Source organism: Typopeltis vanoorti, chromosome 6 (genome assembly GCF_054136105.1).
Source record: "Typopeltis vanoorti isolate ZY-2024b chromosome 6, IOZ_Tvanoo_1.0, whole genome shotgun sequence".
NCBI classification, from domain to species: Eukaryota; Metazoa; Arthropoda; class Arachnida; order Uropygi; family Thelyphonidae; genus Typopeltis; species Typopeltis vanoorti.
Window position 1 is genome coordinate 11,589,562 of NC_143554.1, and position 22,819 is coordinate 11,612,380.

General features: G+C 35.9%; 1 protein-coding gene across 1 annotated transcript in view; it reads left to right on the top strand.

Moving 5' to 3' along the window:
• The first annotated feature begins 16,764 nt into the window (after nucleotides 1–16,764).
• Nucleotides 16,765–22,819, top strand: part of LOC150105286 (diuretic hormone receptor-like) — a 100,914-nt gene continuing 94,859 nt past the window's right edge. Inside the window, exons 1-2 of the mRNA XM_090393924.1 lie at nucleotides 16,765–16,768; nucleotides 21,656–21,778. Of these exons, the coding sequence (XP_090250050.1) occupies nucleotides 16,765–16,768; nucleotides 21,656–21,778 (127 nt within the window). The remainder of the gene's footprint in view (nucleotides 16,769–21,655; nucleotides 21,779–22,819) is intronic.

Genomic DNA, 22,819 nt, shown 5'->3' on the forward strand with positions numbered 1-22,819 from the left:
GGCCACATACTAAACGCACCAGCTATCGCACTTATTAAATTCATTCACACTGCTTGCACACATAACATCCAATGAAAATCAGTTCCAATCACGCACCATCCTATGAAAGAAAAACCTAGCCCTCGCCCCTTCTTAGGGGCATTCATTCTCAGCTTCCAAGGATGCCCTCTTGTCCTTTTCCCACCCTCCGTGAATTGAAAAGTTCCATCAACTGAAATCCTGTATGACCCTTTCAGAAGTTTGTAAGTCTCAATCATATCACCCCTTCTTTCTCCTGTTTGCCTGGTGTCTGCAATCTACAAATTCTCAATCTGTCTTCATAATCAGTATTCCACAATCCTCGGTACTCTATCCGTTGTATCAGAATCACAACGGCGACCAGACCTGCACAAAATAGTCCCAGTGAGGTCTTATCAAGGCCTTATAAAGAGGAAAAATGGCATCTTTATCTTTATATTGCAAATATTATCTGTAATATTTGCAATCGTTGCTACGTGGCTCCTGAATTCAACTTCCTATCTGCTAACACTCCAAGATCCCTAGTCTCATCAGTTTTTTTCTAGCATAATAATCTCACCAATATAATATGACATTGGATAGGTAATCACGCCAAAGGGGATGACTTTACATTTACTCACATTGAACTGACCCATTTTGCCATGCCCACAATTCCAGCCTATTCAAATCATTCTGCAAGTACTGCACATCAGCTGCATTCCTCATTACTATCTTTGCATCATCAGCAATAGCTGTATGTCACTTTTCAAATCCTTTCCAATATCATTAATGTACAGATTGGATAACAGTGGACCAAGCACTGGTTCTCGTGGTACATCACTGGTTACCTTAAATCTTGCAGACTCACATCTTACGTATACCACTTTTTAATATTTGTCAGTCAGCCATCCACATTAATAATCTATAATCCAAATCCATATTCTCAAATTTACGAGGGTAGTATGAAACGTTCTCGGCATAGATGGCAACACTATTGGCAAGTTTTTTTTCTAAATTGGTACATCTGTCATAAGCATCCATGTTACATTACGAGTAGTTTGTCTTATACAGCTGTCTGAACCAAAAGTGTTCTCTCTATCTCTTGGAATACAGAGAACTGTATTGGAAATTGAATATCGTGCGGTTATAAAATTCTTTGTAAAAGAAGTTTTAACGTCAAAAGAAATTCATTCGATGTTCATAAAAGTTCATAAAAGGACGGGTTAATGGCACTCTTCACTCTTCTCCTTCCTTTTCGACAATTAAAAAATGGGCTGCCGAGTTTAAACGTGGTCGTACCAGCCTTGAAGATGATCCACGTGAAGGACGTCCAAAAAGTGTAACAACATCAGAAATCATTGATCAACTGCACGATATCGTATTGGATGACCGGCGAGTTAAAGTGTTTGAAATCGATGAGACTATAGGCAGTTCTAAAGAACGTGTTGGATTTTTTTTGCATGAAGAATTGCAAATGAAAAAGCTTTGCGGAAGATAGGTGCCGCGCTTGCTCACAGCAGATCAAAAACGCACTCGCATGAAAATCTCTGAATAGTGCTTGGAGCGTTTTAACAAGAATAAAACTTATTTTGTCCGTCGATTTATTACTATGGATGAGACTTGGATTCACCATTACACACAAGAATCCAAACAGCAATCAAAGCAGTGGACAGAAGCCGGTTGTTCAGCGCATAAAAGACAAAGTCGGTTCCATTAGCATAGTATCGGTGTTTTGGGGGATGCTAAAGGAATTTTGTTTATTAAATATCTTGAGAAGGGTAAAATAGTAACCGGGGAATATTATTTCGATCTTTTAATCAGACTAGACGAAAAAATTCGTGAGAAAAGTCCCGGTTGGCAGAAGAAAAAATCATCTTTCATCAGGATAATGCACCTGCCCACAAAGGTGTTTTGGCAATGGGAAAATTAAGGGATCTGCACTATGAATTATTGGAACATCCACCCTATTTCCCAGATTTGGCTTCCTCTGACTTCTATCTCTTTCCAAAACTAAAACTCTCCCTCGCTTGTCAGCGTTTTACTGAGAACCAATACGGGACGGGTTAATGGCGCTGGAGCATCACTGGAATAAATGTATTAGTCTTAAGGGAGATTATGTTGAAAAATAAAAATAATTCTGAAGCTATAAATTCGTGTTTTCACTGTTAGGCCGAGAAGTTTTCAGACCACCCTGTTTGCAGCAGTCTACCATGCTGTATTCTGTCAAAAGCCTTAGCGAAACCTCAAAAGTATCATGGTAATAGATCAATGGTAACATTGTTATAGAATGGGAGCAAATATAAATATAATAACCAGTTTGAACGGAAGAAGGATTCGACAACGAACATGGCGGTATCACAGTCAGATATCCATTGAGGACTTAATAGAAAATCGCAAACTTTACATATTGGAACACTTCGAAACTGCTTTTTTTTTTTTTTTTTGCGAAAACGATCTCGATGTGTGTGACAAACTTATGTTATTGAAATGGATGATATTGTGGTACTTAAAAAAAAAAAAAATTCTGACAAGCGTACACACTTATCCTGAAATCTATAGGGCGTTTTTATGATGCTTCAAACTACATACAATGGACAAATAATTTAGTTTGTCCTAATTTTTCCGATACAAATGAAACCAACAGACAAATTTTAATAGTGATCCACTGCTCAAATTTTAATTGCTACAATCAATTCATAATTATTCATATCAGATGGAAACAGTTTGTCGTAAAATTAATTATATAATTGTACTAAATCCCATTCGGAATACTGCAGTACATAAGTTTTACATGTTATTTTGGTAGCATTTTCCCCGTGAAGGATAAGAATTTGCTGTCTTAAGGATACTTGTGACATAAGACTGAATGATATATGCACGTAAACACAAGAAAGATATTTAATTAACCAAATATTTCGGTCTGGAAAGAGCAGACCATCCTCAGTGGTATTACAAGAACAGTTATAAAAAAATACAAGCTAGAATACTAACAATAGATCGTTAAAAATAGAACACGTCGCGTGATGTTATATCACTGAGCATGAAAAGGAATATTTTGAAGTAGAGACATGGTTGGAAAAAAATAAATAAATAAATAAAAATAAAAAATAATGAGTAATCTTGATTAGACTTTCCCAGATTTTTGATATATATATATATATATATATATATATATATACAGTCATTAAGATTCAGGTTGGGACGATGGAGCAAGGCCACCACGCTTTCCTTGAACAAACATTCGAACCTATAACGGGATCTATGCAAGAGGCGAGTCCTGGACCAAAAGATGCTGTGGTCAGTTTCAATCCCGTGTTGAGCCAATCCAGACTTTTCAGGTTTGTTGTGAAGAATGGAGGATTGATGTTCTTGGATTCTTTTTTCAAGAGAACGTCCAGTCTGTCCAAAATAGGAAAGATCACAGTTGCAAGGAATTTGATAAACTCCAGGAAGAGATAAAGTTGAGCGTTTGTCTTTAGGAGAAGGAAAATGAGAAGACAATTTGTTAATAAGTGAATACGTAGCTGTTAAATCTAATACGTAGCTGTTAAGTGGTATTACATACTTGTAATACCACTGAAGATGGTCTGCTATTTCCAGACCGAAATATTTGGTTCATTAAATATCTTTCTTGTGTTTACGTGCATATATCAATAAGTTCTACACGTTTCATATTTTTGTACGGATTTCAAGTATCAAATACGTCCAGCCAATAAAAATCATGATCAAATTACCTTGAGATAATTTGCTCACGGACGAATCTAACACACTTTAACTCTCATGCCATAAGAGAATTCGAACCGACCTGCTATTTGCAACTCTCAGACCTGTTATTAAACAAAATCATTCAAGCGAAAGAATTTTTATTTTTTTGTTACAACACAAACTATTTGCAAAGACATAATTCGCACACTTCATCTTCCCTGCAGATTTTTCCTCGTTCTGTTCCATCAGGGTGACAGATCTGAAGAGCAATTAAAAGGGTACCGCAATTAGAACTGCATTCCTACAGCGCTAACATTGTAGGAATACAATTTGTCGCAAGGAATAAAAGCAGGCAAGTGTGTGTCACTTTTTATGCTAAGTTAAATATCATAGGAATTTTAATCCAGTGAAATTCCAATGATAATTATAGAATATTAGTACTATGGAACTCTCTGGTGGATTTTCAAGACACACTTCTCGCCTCCAATAAGCACACAAATACTGACATTTCAAGATATCCGAGATAATTATATTTAGAGTTTCTTAAATAAACACTTCTGTTGATTTTATTATTATATCAATGAAAGTGTATTCTGCATTCAGTGTGATTATTTTATAAATCAAATCATTCTCCAATAACTATCTAAATTTGAGGTCAAGAACACAATCATTCAGCACAGTAGACCATTTCAATAAAAGAATGCCTTTCTCTATGCACACGCAACAGTCAATACAGGGGAAGCTAAAGCCGCTATCAACCGAACGCAAGTGATCGAGCTACAGTGCTCCCAAATTTCTGCCCTAAAGGATCCTACCTGGGGCCAAGCCTAAAAATAATATTTAATATTGAAGGTTTCTCCAGTGTCAAGCAAGATCTCATTGCAAATACAGGGTGGCTCAAAAAAATGTATACACACTTTGAATGATCATGAAGTTGGTATTTATCATAATACAGTTAACTTTCACATTGTAAAGTACACTACATAAATGTACTTTTCATCCTCAACGACTGTATTCAAACTGTGACTGTCTTGGTTCAGGCACAGCTGATAACGTGCAGCAATGGAATTGCAAACACAGAGAATCATTTCGTCTTGTAGCTGGGGGCATTCTCTCTCGATTGCTGCTTTCAAGTAGTCAACTGTTGCCAGTTTTAAAGTGCAAACTTTATCCTCGATAGCCGTAAGAAGAAGTCCATTGGCGTCAGGTCTGGTGAACGCGGGGGTATTCTACGGAACCTCTTCTTCCAATCCATCTGTTGAGTAGAGTCTCATCAAGATAGGCCCTCACATCTCGACGTTAGTGTGAGGGTGCCCCATCTTGTTGAAAATAAAAATCCTCATCCTCAAAGTCCTCTTGAATACGTGGCATGACAGCTTCGTGCAGCAAGTTTAAGTAATTGGCACCAGTTACAGTACCGTCGAAAAAAAAAATGTTGCAATTAATCCGTGTGCTGATAAGCCGCACCACACCGTCACTCCTGGTAAATTTACATAATGTTCCTCCGTAACATGTAGATTCTCAGGTGCCCAGTAAGTGTAATTCTGCCGGTTAATTGACCCATTTAATTTAAATGTGGCCTCATCACTCCACACAAATCATCTTGGAAATTGTGCGTCCTCTTCACATTTTTCCAAGTACCACTCACAAAACTGCATTCTCTTATCCAGATTATCTTCGTTGAGAGCGCTTACTCTTCTTGGAATGTAACTTTTCCAATGACTGCGCTTCAACATGCGATGGACACTTGATTTTGATGCTCCTATCTCACGAGACGCTAGTCGCAAAGATTTTCTTAAACTTTGACGATACGTTTCAATCAATCTTTCTTCTGTTGCGGGCCTCGTAGCTGTTCTTGGTCTTCCTGAACGTTGTTTGTGGACATTTTGATTAGTTCCATCTTCTTCAAATTTATCTCTAATTCGAGTGATAGCAAGTCTCGTAGGTGGATCTCGTTGAAATTCTCTTCTAAACTGTCTTTGAACTTCCACTACGTTTTCATACTTCCAGTAGCATTTTAGGATACCTATTCTTTCCTCAAAGCTTAGTCTGGTTTCAGCCATTATTTCAAATCCGTAAACCTGCAAAATAACGAAAATTAAGTGAGTTATCAGCTGTTGAAGTGTGTATACATTTTTTGAGACACCCTGTATTTGCAGAGATAATGACTGCGATGTGCTCTGCCTGTAAGAAACTCACAGAGAAGAAGGTGCTGCAAGACCTTACGTCCATGGCATGAAACTCATCAAAGAAATACCCCACGATAAATATGGCAGTGCAATATTTACGAAAGAGAATAACTTGATCTCATCATCCACTGACTCAACGAACAACAGAAACATTGAGATTATTACGATCACATTTAAAAATATCTCAATCACCTCAGTCTATAAACCACCAGAAGAAGCTTTCTCCTTCCCCGACATCCTCCTCAATAATAATGCATACATGACAAATGTTGTATTAGGTGATTTTAACAACCATAGTGTTAACTGGGGTTACACAAAGTCCAACGAAAATGGAGAACCTGTTGAAAAATGGGCTGAAAACCTTTCTCTAAACCTGATACATAATCCAAAACTCCCTGCAACTTTCAACAGTGGCAGATGGAAGCGAGGCTATAACCCCGACCTCATATTTGTTAGCTCAAACATATTCAACATGTGTGTTAAAAAGGTTTTTAATCCGATTCCACATACTCAACATATACCTATAATGCCCAGCAATTATGCCTAATTATTCAGCCCAGCAATTATGCCTAACACCGTCCCTTACAGACGACAATTTAATTTCCAAAAAGGTAATTGGAAGGGTTTCATGGAAGATCTTGACAGCTCCATAGAAGTCCCTCCAAGCCCTCAAGAGTACCCAGAATTCATACAAATACTGAGGAAAATCTCCACTAAACACATCCTCCGAGGATGCCGCACAAACTACATTCCAGGCCTTTCCAATGACATACAAGCCCAGTATGCTGATTAATTTCAACTTTACAACAGAAACCCCTTCTCAGAAGATACTATCCGGGAGAAAAATTATGCTCCAAGATGGCAGAGGAAAGGCGTTCCTCGTGGAAAAAAGAAATAGAAGTCCTTGATATGACCCATAGTAGTAGTAGTAGAAAGGCATGGAACTTTAACAGAATTAGGAAGGATTTCACTAAGCCATATGAGCATCCGCGGGTAACAGCTAATCAAATTGCTCACCAGCTGCTGCTGAATGGAAAATTCACTAAAAACACACAAAAAATACGATACTTAGAATCCCAAGTGAGGAACAAAATATGATTAACTCAGATTTCACCATCACTGAACTCAATGCTGCCATAAACCTATTAAAACCTAGAAAATCTGCAGGCCTTGATGATGTCTGTAACGAACAGATTAAACGTTTTGGAAACATGACTAAAGAGTGGTTATTAAACCTATTCAACACTTGCCTCCTCTGAACCCTAAGGATACCAACTATCTGGAGGCATATCAAAGTGGTGGCCTTTCTGAAACCAGGGAAAACTCCAACCGAAGCAAAAAAATTACAGACCTTTATCACTACTCAGCAACCTCTTTAAACTCCATGAACGATTAATTTTGAATAGGCTACAACCCCTAATCGAACTCCATCTTATTGCTGAGCAGGCTGGCTTTAGACCAGGCAAATCCTGCACATCACAAATTCTCAACCTCACTCAATATATAGAAAATGGTTATCTGCAAAAACTAGCCACAGGAGTAGTCTTTGTAGCCCTAACTGCAGCATGTGATACCATAAACCATCTCACACTCAGAAATGAAATATACAGAATAACTAGAGGCTATCGCCTTGTCCTCCTGATCCAATCACTCTTGGAAAACAGACGCTTTTACGTGGACCTTGGGGATAGGAAGAGCCGCTGGTACCAACAAAAAAATGACCTCCCCCAGGGAAGTGTGTTATCACCATTACTTTTCAACATCTACGTCAATGATCTCCCCATATTTTCAGGAACTAGAAATTTAATCTATGCTGATGACCTTGCCATAGCTACTCAGTCAAAAAATTTCAAGTCCATTGAAACTACTCTATCACTTGCCTTAAATAGTCTAACCACATACTATACCAGCAATCAACTAAAACCAAACCCCTTGAAAACCCAGACTGGCCTTTTCCACCTTAACAATAAGGAAGTCAACAGGAAGCTACAGATTTATTGGGAAGGCTCTAATATAGAACATTCCTGGAAATCAATCTACCTCGGTGTGACTCTCGATCGCACCCTCTCATATAAAACCCACATAGAAAAAACAAAGGCAAAACTGAATGCAAGAAACAACATACTAAGAAAGCTTACCTCCTCCAAATGGGGTGCAGACTCTAGCACACTGAGATCTTCTGCCTTGGCCCTTTGCTATTCTTCTGCTGAATATGCCTGCCAAATATGGTCCAGATTCTGCCATGCTGAAAAACTTGATCCAGCATTGAATGAAAGCTGCCGCTTAATTACAGGATGCCTGAAACCAACACCACTAAAAGACCTGTATACTTGGGCTGGTATTGCAACCCCTTCAATTCGAAGATCTGCATTCTCAGCTGATGAACGAAGCAGACAAATGAATGATGAACGCCACCCACTGTTCGGCCAGACCGCAGTGCCCCAAAGACTAAGATCCCGACATCTTCCGAACAACTGTTGAATCACCTAAAAACCTCCCAGAGACAAGACTTCAGCAATGACTTGCATTATATCCTGAAAATAATACTGGTATTCTAACAGCTGAACAACTTCCACGTGGTGCCCACTTGGACTGGAATACATGGAAAAGCCTCAACAGATTCCGGACGACAGGACGCTGCAAACAAAACCTCATCAAATGGGGTTACCTCATTGGCCCAGACAATTGTGAGTGTGGGACAATGGAACGCCTTCTTCCTTGTCCCTTTCTTCCATCGCCTTGTGCAAAAGAGGACCTTATATCCTGCATAGAAAGAGCAGTTGATTGTGCAAGATACTGGAGGAACATCTTCACACCATATTCATTGTATATAAAGTTATGTTTAGTTTCCTTTCTTTCATAGTTAATTATTATTCCCCGTATAATTCACCTACCAAATCTAAGCTGATCTCATTGTAATGTATCCTAATTTGTTGTAAATCATGTTATTTACTTACTACTGTACTACTTGTTTGGATACGAAATAAATAATTCAAAGGAAACTGAAAAGTATCCGGAAAGGAATAAGACCCTCATTAGGCTAATTTATAAAGTTAATATAAAATGCAATCAGGCATCTATAAAACGAATTTTGAATTCTCGAAAACAATCCGTAAAATGTTATGCTGTCTGGAATAAATGATATTGTCTCAAAGACGAGTTCTCTACAAAATGCAATTCTTCTCGCCTAATATATTAACCCACTTAAAGATATAAAAATAAAACAGCAGAGCTGGAGCATAAATACAATTCGCATATCAGAAAGCGTGTTGATCTTCTGTACTGAGACTCTAATTTCTGGATCGTTATTATCTGGCGATGAAAGTCGAAAGCACAACCCTAAGTTGACTGTCCCAGTATGTTTTCGCAAAAAGGCGAGCAACACTAAAAAGCTATGAACGAAAAACAAGAATCCATCACCGCATTCTTGCACTTTTCGCAGCAACTTAAGTAGTTGGCACGATGTTCTCTTTAATCAGCCAATTCCTTTTGATACGCTAATTTAAGAAACTCTATGCAGAAAATAGCACTCGTAATCCCAACAGCGCTATCCGAATAAATGGTTCCAAATTCAAATAATAGTGCCAAACAGACAAATATTTCCAACACTTGTCCATAATCGAGGGCACTAACAGGAAAATTAGACAGTTTGATACTCAGTATAAAAAAAAAATGCGTTACTTTTGGTAAAACTTTTATTGATTACCTGGCTTACTTATAAGATTTTCGAAATTAAAATTTTTTCCGTAAATTCGATTCCGCGATACTGCGAAGAAGTGCTAGGAAGATACATACTGCGGAGGAAAGGAAGAAAAAATATCATTAAATATGCAACGAATGAGAATCGAAATGCTAATCATACAGATGAAAACAAAACCTCAAACTGCAGGAAACAAGAATAAGGAATTGTTTGCTTTTGAAACTTTTAAAGTTTCAAAATCAAGCAAATCTTGTTTATTTCGTAGAAAAAAATAGTGAACAAATATTTATTACCTTGTCTTGGTAAAAGTGAAAGAATACATATAATACAAGACGAAAATTAAAAATAAATATATCTATGAATGCATCTTGGTTACATTACCTTCATTTCTAGCAAAAAAAAAAAGAAATAAGCGGGAAAAAAGTGAAGGAAAGCAGTTTAAAATTGCTGTTTGGCATGCAACTGCGAAGCGCAAATAAGCAGCGTGCAGTAAGAATTAAATGAGAAACGCAATGAAATAAAATTTGAGTTGTGTTTTTTGAATATTAAGCAGAGTTAGGTTACTAAGGCCATCAAAGAGGTGCAGTATATTTGTCAACTCTCCGGGAGGAAAAAAATATTTTACTTCTTATGGATATTATTTCTGGGGAAACTCCCATGTTATAATTTTATTTTTTTATTTGTATTTTTTTATTTATTTTTATAAAGTTTAGAAATGCTACTCTGGAGAACAAACATGGCACTTGTTCAATCCACTTCAGGCTTCCAAAGTCGATACCGACTGGAAGAAACATTTTGAATGAATGACCACCAACAGATTACACAGACTGATTCTGATTAGACTGATTCCAAGAAAGCAAAATAGGGGGGGGGGGGGTCCAGAAATATTTTTCAATAAACTCATTGCCGCTGTTGCCTAAACAAAATTTAAAAAAAAAAAAAAAACGCTCTCTCACACATCATACGAGGAGGGCCATATTTTTGAACAGCAATCTCAGCCTGAATTTTTCTAGGTCCTGATTTCATTATAAAGAGCACAGAAGAGAAGCAGTATTTACAATTTACAAGAAAAGCACAAACCCCTTGAAAAGAGGGTCAACTGCGCAGTGTCGAAAATATATTTATGACGTTCTTCACTGTAACCAGTATATATTGATGTAAAACGGAAGCCAACAATCTTTTTACTGCGACATTATGCAGCATCTACATATACGAGCTGATCTAAATATCATGAACCAATGCAAGAGTCCATAAAAGGATACAAGCCTCGACAGTCATTTCCCATTTCATAGGTACTTAGTGATTATGATTGTCAGAAAATGTTATTATTCAGGAAAGCGAAGATAACTAGTTAGGTAAATCGTTATAGCACTTAATAAATTTTAATGAAGAGGACGATGACAAAAAAATATGCATTTGTGATAGTTAATCTAGATATACTGCAGTGTTTCCCAACCTTTTTTGGGTCATGTCCCACCGCAACACCTTAAAGATTTTGATGCCCCCCCCTCCTTTAGCATAATAGTCAAACAAGTTCTGAAAAAGTATAATATAAATAGGTACTTCAAATAATAAAGGAACACAGGTAAAACTGCTTCTAACTTGACTTTCTTCAATGAATATAAATTTTATATTCACTTCGTATATTATAAAACATAAATCGAACTGAACCCGGGAAAATAAAATCCAAGTTAATGCAATCCTTGAGCTTGATGTCTGCTGCAAAGAGGTTTTATTTGGGGTACTAATTTAGTCAGTTTCAATCTCAAATCCACATGGTTTGTGATATCGAGATGATTTCTTTTTTTCAATAACAAGTCATTTACAGCTTTGTTTTTCTTGGAAAGTCAGAATTGCAACATCGATAATTTATAACCAACAATAGTGATTTTTTTGAGTATATCGGTGATGAGGTGACAAATGCAACATCATTTTCTAATTTCTAATTGCCCCACGTTGGGAAACACTGATATATTGTTATGCATTCTTATTAGCAAAAAAGGTTATATTTGCAGAGGCATCCACAACTTAATGTGAAGTTGTTTAGATTAGATTGTGAATAAACCGACTGTCATTTTGATTCATATTTCGCTGATCTCTGATAAAATGAGTGTCGATATTTCATATTAATTCCGTGCTCAAGACATACGAGAACCCATTTACATCTTTGGTTTGGATTTTCATTTAATGTTTTATCAAATCAGAAAAACAAATAATTACAATATTTTATTTAATTCAGTACTTTATTACTTTTTGCATCTATGTGACTCTGCAAGGATGAAGTCTCAGACTCCACTGATACTCGATTCCCCTATATTAATTTTATTTTAGTGGAAATTGCCCTGAACAGGATATTGAAATAGTTATGTTCCGGAAAATAAGCTCTAATGCAAACCAAATAATCTCACCGGGAAATATTCCAGCATAATATCCAGTTCGAAGTAACAAGTTCGAACATAATTTCGAAACGAACTATGTGGTTTGAATTAAAATGGAACGAACTCGAATACTCCATCAAATAACTATTCATGGTGTTTCCATATACTTGATAGTCGTAAAAGGTGATAACTTTTCTGACAACAATTGTCAGTGTCCTCACTAAATGAGGGTATCGTCGTCGAGGCTGACTGCAATACGGAGACGCTAATAGTATTAAAGGACTGAAGACGTGAATGCGGTACCCCACATTCGCGTCATTACATTTTCTGAAATTTTGTCGAAGTTTATTACTTATTTGCCAACAATATTCGTCTACACCCCCCCTTTCGGTTGGAAAGAACCTTAATCAGACTTTTCGGTTGAAGGTGAATAGAGGGTTTAATACGGAGGAGAAAAAGGGGTTCTTCCAGCAAACTTAAAAGTTTTCGTCCAGCGAAAGAGGCAAGAAGAACACGCGCAATTAGTAGACACAATACAGAGAAAACATCATAGCCTATCAGTATTGGTAATTCCAAATGACCCACCCAACCTAACTAGCAATAATCTATCCTAGGTAGAAACTCGCATTTCGTAACAATTGCTGCATGTTTTAAATAGGATTGTTTTGGACAGGCCATGATATTTCCGTAATTTTATTTCACATCCGTGTATATCAATAACACCATGGACTTAACTAAAACTTTTGTGCTTCACCTTTATGGAGATGTTAATGCGAGAATCATTAATAATCCGGTATAGCATACGTGGATTTGATATATTAATAAATATGGTAATCAATTAATATATTATCTCAGGTCTGCTGTGTCAGAAAAGGGTATCCATATTTATGAAAAAAAAAAAACTTTTATTATAAACAGGCCTGCCTTATAAAAAATAAAACAAAAACATCTCAATTTTTCTCTTAAGTTGGATTTAAACGAAAAAAAAGCGAAAATTTATTGGGTAACGTTCTTAAGTATTGTTCATACTGTATTTAAATGCTTGTTTTGTTGTTTAGGGTTATCGACACCGATAAGGTTATCAGCCGAATACTGTACAGTATTCGGCTAACTGTACTATATTATATTATATCTGCAGATTTAAATACATCTAGGGCCAAACTGCCTGCTTTGTTTGCAGCAGAAAACAAAAAATGCAGCCATATCTATATTTTAATGTAACTTTCATCCACAAAGAGTTGCAAACCTACAGTAAATTAATACCATGGATGGGCTAAGGATTTTTTTTCTATTTCGTATTCATTTAAATTTTTTTGTATTTTTATTCTCTTTTAAAGAAACTCATCTATAGAGAACAAACATCCATCTTTTTCAAACTACTTCGCCCTCCAATAAGATCTCGCACTAGGCGATGAAATTCATCTCCTCCTATCTAAACACAATCGCAAACATCTATGTCTAAGACGGGATTCGAACCTGCAGTCTGATGGTCGAAGAGCGAATACGATAATCACTCGGCCAACCAGGCAGGCAAATCTAACACCAGACAGGCAAATCTAACACCTTGGGTTACAAAAGTCCTTGCCGTCAGAGGTGGAATTCAAACCACACGTAAAATAAACGAATTATTCAATTCTAGAGGCAGAAGAAACTGTACACAGTCGGCTTACACAGCTGTTAGGTCAGGCCTAACCAAATGACTTTCAAGAACTGCCTGAATTTCGCAAGATTTCATCGTAGAACTTTCAACGTCAAAGATATATCATTTTAGGATCAGTCTTCATAGATCATTCCAATGCTTGATTGTAATGATTTATGACGCAATCAACAGTATTTCTAGGTTCTAAGAGAGAGCCGTTTCTTGGAATATTTGGAGTGAACTAGATAACAGCAATAAGGCGATAACCGGATTTCAAAATCTCTCTTTCTAGGAGATCCGAGTGTATCTGAAAAAGTTATGATGCATGAAAACTTCCAGTAGAATCCAATATTCAAATACAATTCAAAAAGGAGTTACTCCCGGAAACGAGTTTTCTCATTCCTCAGAACTGTGGATTGCAAATTTGTCAACTTTTTCAATTAATAGTAATTCAGTAAAAAAAATTCATAAATGTGGGTTTATTGGTAATTTGTTACAATTTGAAAAAAAATATCACATTGAAATTCTGAAAAACAAATGAAAATAGGAGTTCTCCCCACGGTAAGAAGACTTATTGAGATTGTTCAACATTTCTTCTGATCTCCTAGTAAGCCAACGAGAACTGGAATAAACATAATTTACTAGCCGTGTTATTAGATATTGTTCAAAGAGATGGGAAGGGCGTAATCACAAACAGGACTGTTTTTGGAATCGAGGCAAGTTTTATTTGATTTATTTATTGGTTTCAAATTCCATTTTTGATTCACTAATGCTTTTTTATTTTCAAGAAACGCTAGCTCCCTTACATTTAGGAAAATATACATAAAGGCTTTCTAAAATTGAACAGTTTTATTAAAATTTATGCCATGTGACAGTGTGACAGTGTGAAGTAGAAAACAGACATTATGAAGTAAAAATAAAATAAATAATCTCAAGCTGAGTTACAAACATCAAAGATCAGAGTGGATACATACAGATATACTACCGTTAAAACAGATAATTGTTACCCATCAATGCTTAGTTGAAGAAATCACTACATACATTAATGAATTTAAATTAAGAATACATTGTATTTAGAATATTATATCAGAAATGTACTTGAATGTTTTCGGAAGACGGACTCTGTAAGTACTGAATTTAGAATTTTATGTAATGGTTGATTATTTCAACCAAAAAATTTGTTTTTCGTTATTTCCTTGGTTCCCGGCTTATGATAGCATTTCAGACATGCAAGTTAGGAAGCAAGTTATTGTACAGAGACAATATGCAATAACCCTCTCAGGTTACTGCCAAGCAAGAATAATCCTAGAAACTGAAGTAGTAGTTTTTATTGCATTATTCTAACAACAATATCCTTTCAGCTACTATCCTCACTTATTCGCAGAAAAAGGATTTAGGAAATACTCTTTCCTTTGACGTTTTTGCATTTCAAAACTACAATCACCTTTTACTTTTAACCGTTTTCTTTTCTTGGCTGTGCTTTGGTAGCCTATTCCTTTTTTAACATTCGTGTTATGGTTTCTGTGCAGAAAATGTATACGATATCAGTTCAATTCTAATCTAAATGGCTGTTTCACGTTATGAAGTTCGTACAGTTTCAATAGAACGAACCTGCACTCCCTCCACAGTCTGGTTTCCTGTTCTCTTCATATCCTCGAGGTAAGTTTCCATTGATAACATAACGATGTCGTTTTATTCATTTTGTCCGGATAATGGTTGGAGGGTCTCATCATTCGGGCGAATAAAGGAGGACAGAATATTAAAGTACACGCCACGACAACTATAATTTTCTTGCGATATCAGAGTGCAGTGTAACAGATAATTCAATTCAGCAGATAAGAAAGTCGAAACGCTATAATAGATATGCATCTTATATGTGTGCTTCAAAATAGCAGAATATTAATTACGTAATTTTTAAAAATAACAAGGTCTAGGCAAAAGAGATTGTGCCTTGAAATTTCTATATTGAACCTCTAACCAATAATAATTTTTATTATTTTACCTGTGAGAAAAATCGAAATATCTATAGTAATGAACAAACATTGTTTGCTTATCTTAAACGCATGGCACGGCTACTATTTTTACATTTCGGATATTTAATAACTTAAGGCGAGACCTTTTTTAAAAGTATTTATGAAACCGAATTAAGATCATTCGTTTTTTTATTTAATAATGCACGGACTGTGTACGGAGTTTCATACTTTATTTTTTATATGTCGAGATTGAAAGTATGGCAATTCATCAAATGCTATGCTGAGAACGCAGCAATTTGGTATATGGTGTGCTAATTTTTTTAAACCAGCAATATTCAAAAAGAGTCATCCAAAGTTATTAGAAATGATAATTGAAGGATCAAAAAACGGATTCTTTACTAATTATGAAAGTGAAACTTATTGAGTTGTAAGAGGTCCATGCTCAGAAATGTGAATTTGGAAAGGACTCGATTATTATCCGGGATGAATGCCTAGAAAATGTAATGAAAGTGTAATTCAGAACCGACCATTTTTCCACTTCAAGATGACGAATAACTGGTACAGAATATTCTTTATCATTGTCCATGTTCCAAACGAGGACATGCCTACGAGATTTCAAACATGAATTTTATCAAGTCGAAAAGATCTCTATTGACAAATTACCATCATATCATTTTCAATTTATAACGGGAGAGTGAAGTGCTGAGCGACAGTTTCAGATTATCGTACCATTGAAAAATTGAATCTACAGAAGAGAATTAATTCGATGACATGAAATTAATAATATCTGCAACTTCCATAAATACCGTGATTAAGAGTACAACTTTTCCTCATAACACGCGGACTTGGATTTAACTAGATAGCAAAGTAGCCAATCACATTTTACATAATAGCGTTTAATTGAAACAAATCACCCACTTCAGACATGGAACATATAGAATAATGATTCATATTACTGTTTTGTTAATGCATTATAGAGTAAGAGCTTATTACATAATAAAAAGCGGATAACTAACATCCTAAAATGAGCAAAACCAAAAGATAAAAAAATTGGAACGCTGAGTAAAATTGATAAACACTTCAAACTCAAAATCGGGAATGAGAGACCGTTTGGTCAAGCGTGAAGAATGCAATCAAAAAGACAAAGACATCCAGAACTTTATCAAGAATCCCAACTTAAGAAATGGGTAAGTATAAATGTGAACAAAAGATAAGAAAAGATGGAACGTGGGAATAAACTGGTAGAAAGCCCTATAGAAAATATGAAATCTGCAGAAAGTGTTCTAGAGAATTAAGGCAAAGTTCGGACGAGATCAGCATAGATAAGAAAACATACACTAGATTTAAAATAAAAAAAGACTACCATAAAATTTTATAAAAGACTTTCTTCATGGAAGAAAGCATCTATAACCTATCAGCATTTTCTTCTTCAACATCGTTTTAAAGCCGAATACAGGAACATAAAAGTTTCACGAAAACTTTTATAGTTTCCGTATTCGGCTTTGAAATGAGGTTAGATTTAATACCCACTTAATTTATATAATTTTGCATCGCCGAAATGAAGCCTTTGGCTTTTTATTTTAGTAAATATTCTTCTTCTTCATGCAGATTCCTCAGTGAGAGGGTGCAGCACCATGTCTTTCCAGTTCTCTCTGTTGGTGGCTTTCCATTTTGTTTCGCCATAGCCATTATGAACCTGTCCATGACCTTATATCTTCAAGCCATGTCCTACGTTTTTTGCCTCTTGATCCTTTTCCCATAATTTTTCCTTCTAAAACTGTTGGTATTCTCTGTCCTGCTGAACCTCTCAATCCATGTCCTGGCAATCTCATCTTTCTCTGGATCATTTCCTGTAATAAAGATCTCCGTGTTCTCATGCTCTGTCCATGAGATTTTCAGAGCCTCCTATTGCACCACATTTCAAAGGTCATTATCTGTTGTCTTACTCTCTTCTTGAATATCCAGGTCTCACTTCCACATGTGAAAACTGGCCGCACTAATGTTCTTATCATTCTTTTCTTTGTCTCGATACCCACAGAACTTCTGAGCAGATCTTTATTTTTCCAGAAGGCATCTTTAGCTATGGTTGTTCTTATTTTTATTTCTTTATCTTGCTTTCTATCTGCAGTGAAGTAGTTGCCTAAATATTTGTATTCTGTTGTATGTTCAATTTTTATATTGTTTATGAATATTTCTGGCTCGGATCTGTAAGCATATTAATGATGGATAAAAAACGATGGTCTAATTACACCAGAACAGACGACACTTTAAAAGTTAAGATATTATTGGAAGTTTTTTCACTTGGTTAGACTATAAATTATACATTTAGTTTAATCCTTTATCCAAGTGTAAGCAAACAAAGTTTACGCCTGAAGTATCTTTAGGACTGGGGAAACTCGTGGCAAAAGTGGTATGATTTCACATCACTTGTCTTAGTATCCCATAATGAGTTGCCTCAGTCCTGAAGATACTTCAGGCGCAAAATTTGTTTGCTTACACTTGGATAAAGGATTACACTAAATATACAATTTATAGTTAAGAAATTAACAGAAACAAAAAAGAAATTAACAAAACACGAAGTATTTTAAAAATGCAGAACCATCACTGGCAGAAATTAAAGGATACATGTCTCAATACGAGATATATATCACAACTGTAAGGAAAGAATAATCTGTCCACTTCACTAAAGGAAAAGTGACAGACGGTAACATGTACCGAAAATTTCAGTATTATCAAATGCAATCGACTAAAGATTTTAAATGCTGTATCATGAGAAAAAGGGCGTTTTCTATTAGGAAATTAATTGAATTTAGCCTTTACCTTCACTAAATCATATGATGACGATTCTATCTGCCTACTACATTCCACAGCGGAAAAAAGCCTCTCAAATTTCTATTCTCTCACAGGCCATCCTCATCGAGTTGTTTCCTGCTATTCCTATGATCTCTCTCCCCACTAAGTTAGCTATAATCCAGTTCTGTTTTAATTATTTTACTTCTTGGATAGACATTAACAATTTTTGTAACCTGCCAAAGGTCTGGATTTTTTTTACTCCCTTGTACCAGATTGGTACAATCTATTATACTAAATCATATGGCAGGATATAAAGAGAAGTATGGATTACCGTGTCAGATTCTGAACGCTAAACTATTTTTCCTAATAAAAGAAAGAAAGAGAACCCTATTGAAACTTGAAACCAGAACTTTTGTGTTGTTAACAAGAAAAAATATTCTACCTCGGACATGAATAATTAGTGAAATGAGACAAAATATCTGAAGATGAAAGAAGCATCTACCCACATATGAGAATTGTTAAAAATTTAAGACAGAAAAGAATCCGAGTGACACTCGTTCAAGTGGTGCTTACTGTAATACAGCGCTTGTGATAAACACAGATTACGTTTTTTATTTTTCTTGCATGAATTCATTGGTATATTCTTTGAAATAGGTTTCTGAATCCTTAATCTCTTGGGAGCATTTTCTTTCGTAATTCAATTTCTTCTCGTACCAGACACAGATCCGTGTATCTTACTATATTATTAACTTACACTGCGCTCACTGTCAAAACAAGTGCATCTGCAGTAACGTATTTAATTGGTTCTTCGTTTGAGCTTTAGGAGAGGCGAAGAAATCACACAAACACAGGAACTATACGGGAACCTGATGGCAATCATAACTGCAAACTCATTTACATGTGAAACGAGCAAACTATTTCCCTAAATAATTCGAAGTTGACATTTTAATGATACCGCCAGAATTTAATATCAAAGTATTATGCTCGTAGAAAAATTAAAACGGAAAAATCTTTCAAGCCTAAGGCATCTTCGTCCGGTATCACAGACATGTAGGATTTGAAAAGAATTCGTGATAACATACGTCCTCACGTAATGTCAATTCTTCTTTTCTCAGGGTTCTTTATGTGAGCTAACATATGCCTTGTTTTCCGCTAGTATGACTACGATTAAAATAATCAAAAGGTACGATCTTATTCCACTGTAGTTTCGAAAATTACCATTCATGAACTTTTCATACAAGACAATAACTGGACTTTTAATGTTTCATAGATATATTACTATCGAAAATGTTAAAGTATTTCATGTCTATTGTGTGTTTAACGATTATACAAGTTATTATAAAAATTTTAATTAAATTTTTATAATAACTCCATAAATGAAACGACACAAGATCTAGAACACAACATGGCGATGTACGGGAAAGTAAGTAGGGCAAAAATAATATGTTACTATGTTGCTTAAAAATTAGAGACTGTACTCATTCGGAAAAACAATATGGCGGAAATTGTTCTTAGGAACAATTTCCGCCATATTGTTTTTCCCAATGAGTACAGTCTCCAGTTATTAAAAATGCTGGTTGTTGATTATCTTCTCGGTGTGAGAGCAATAGGATGGTAGCTGCATGGCTGACTTTTATCGCCCCTTTTTAGATATAGGCTTGCTTCCATGCTGTCGGGTAGAGATAGACGCCAGATGAATAAGACAGCTTGTATAGGCAATACAGGATGGATATTAATAATTCCGGAGCGCAAGATTTGAGCATAACTGGAGGATACTCTCTGGACCAGGAGACTTGTTAGTCTCACGATTAATGAGGGGTTTTCCGATGTCCTTCTGGCGAAGGTGATTTATCAGCAGCCCATCCGTGATATTTTTATTATTATTATTGTTGATATTATTAACATCAGCAGACCTCCGTGACATTACTAGGATGTGAGAGAGGTGGAAATAAGGAAAGTAAGAAGTTACACCCAACAGCCATAGCGAGGGACAAGAAGACAACTGCCAGTTGAGAAGGAGAACAGCTTATTGCACTTCAGTCTTATGAAGTCTGCTTTGAATTAGATGATAACTTATTACACTCTTTCGAGATGAAGTCTAAAGTGAATGAGAAGCTGGAGTTTTTGATTTAAGCCCGTAAACACGTGCTGCATTTTTGTCATGGACTGAGGCGACACATTTTTTTTAGAGTCAGAGGTCGAATAAGGGTCCAGATTTGCACTGTAAACCCCAACCCTTATCCAACTTCTGACTCTTAAGTGGGGAATGAAAGCTCTCATTTCAGTAAAGATTATTTTGGTATTAGTTCAAGGCAGATGTTTGGATCAGGAGAGGAAAGACAGCATGTATAGAAAATAGGTGTAAAATTTCCGGAAGTCATTCCAAGTGGTACCACTATACCAATTACGATATACAAGGATGAAATATACCGGGAGGAGAACGATCTGTAAGAAAGGGGACTTGAATAAAAATTATCGTCACAACTACCAAGAGGAGAGTAGCCATCCACAGTGTATTTGGAAGGAGTTAAGAAAGAGTTTGGTGTTGGAAAAAAGATGAGGATTGTCTGGTATTCTGGTTGGTGTGTTAACTGTTTGTGATAGATCATGACTAATGGTCAAGGATTCGGTTTTCCTTCCGGCTAGATCTGTGAAGTTAGAGAATGGAAGCCAACTTATATTATGGATGTTCAAGTCTCCCAGGAAGATGATCTCTCAATTGAGATAACTGTATTATTTGACATCAACTTTTAGCGATAAGCTGGAAAAGGGATAGCATGAGTGTCGGAGTTAGGGTACGGTAAAGACATCATATGAAGGCCATAAAGTAAGGTAAGGAAATCTTGAGCCAGAGAAGATCGAAAAGCGAGAAATCCAGGTTGGATAGCCTTTAGCAAGGGATATCTGATTTGTCAAAAACACGTTGTTCCTTTCCTCCATTTATTTCGAAAGCGTCATGCAAGATGTAATTGGGACAGTGGAGGCTGTAATCATGGTAAAAGCCAATTGAGGTTCGGTTAGAAATAGAAGATCGGGTTGTGATGTCTGTAATAGTGGTGTTTAATGTTTGTACTGATGCCTCGGACATTGATACAATCGATGTGGAAGTGAAAAAAAAATCAAAATTGCTTTAAATGAAAAGGGTTGCTTTCGAAGCAACTGAAGTTCACAGTTTGTACAAGTTTTATTTGCATGCTGTCTCGAGATAATTTTGTCTCTCGTTAATTAATTTTAAAAAATTCAATTGGCTATATAAAATTTATTTTATATCCCGTTTTAAGGTTCCCTGGTTTACTGCAATGCCACATGGGACGGCTTATCCTGTTGGCCTACTACTCCCGCTGGGTCTTTAAGTGTGGTTCCATGCTTCGCTGAATTAAATGGTGTGCCGTATGACAGTAACCGTAAGTATCAATCTCAAAATATCAGAAATTTTGATTAAAGGTTTCCTAACTGTTTTTGTTTTCTCATTAGCTGTCAAGCTGATGATAATATTTTCGTTTTTGTCTGTTGTTAACTATATTTTTCCATATTTCTTTCAGCCTTAAGTGCAATTTAACCAAGGTGTGCTTTCAATAATTCAAAATGCAGTTTCATAATCTATGCAGACGTTATTGAAAATTCGGAAAAGTTCATTAGACAAATGTTTGACAATTTTGAAAATTATTTTCGAAGGAAAGTCAGATCCTAATTCTACACTCAAATTCTAGAGCACATTGTTAACTATGTGATGTCAAAGGCCATCTGTTCGTGACGAACAATTCAGTCTTTACTTCCCATTTAAACGTGACCTTTTGTATTTTGAAGGGATTTAACATCTCTCTCTCTCTCTCTCTAGCTGAGTATTTTCGTCATGTGTCACTTTGCCATAATTCAGACAATTCTCCAGATGTTCTCCGCTCAAAAACTTAAAACCAGCTTGGAATAATTAAGAGTTAATGATAATACTGCACTTGATATGGTTAGACTCCTGATAGATGACTTGAATAATAATAAAGCGTGTCCCTGTCAGCAGATATATTTTTAAATTAAGCATATTATAGTACGCATAACATCTGATTCTCATATTGAAAGCAATAAAACGCATTCTGTGCTCAATAACTTGGAAACTAATTTCACAAGGAACGAGTTAGAAAGCTCGAAATTCAAAGAACATGGCGAGCCTTTATAAGATCTTTTCAGCAGCGAACTAGCCAGATTCGTGATGGATTGTCAGTGCCACTAAACAAAAAAACTGGCCAGGTAATGTACAAGATAAGAATGAGGCATCAAATAGGTAGCATGTTGGAATCATACTAAGAGGTCATCTGGAGTCTTAGCTGGGATCCTCTCCATAATAATTATAACCATAACTCAGCATGAATACTTATTAAATGTCAGAAATATTAAATATAGTTTAATATTTAAGTTAAGGGATATTACATCCCATATTGTTTCTTAGCCGA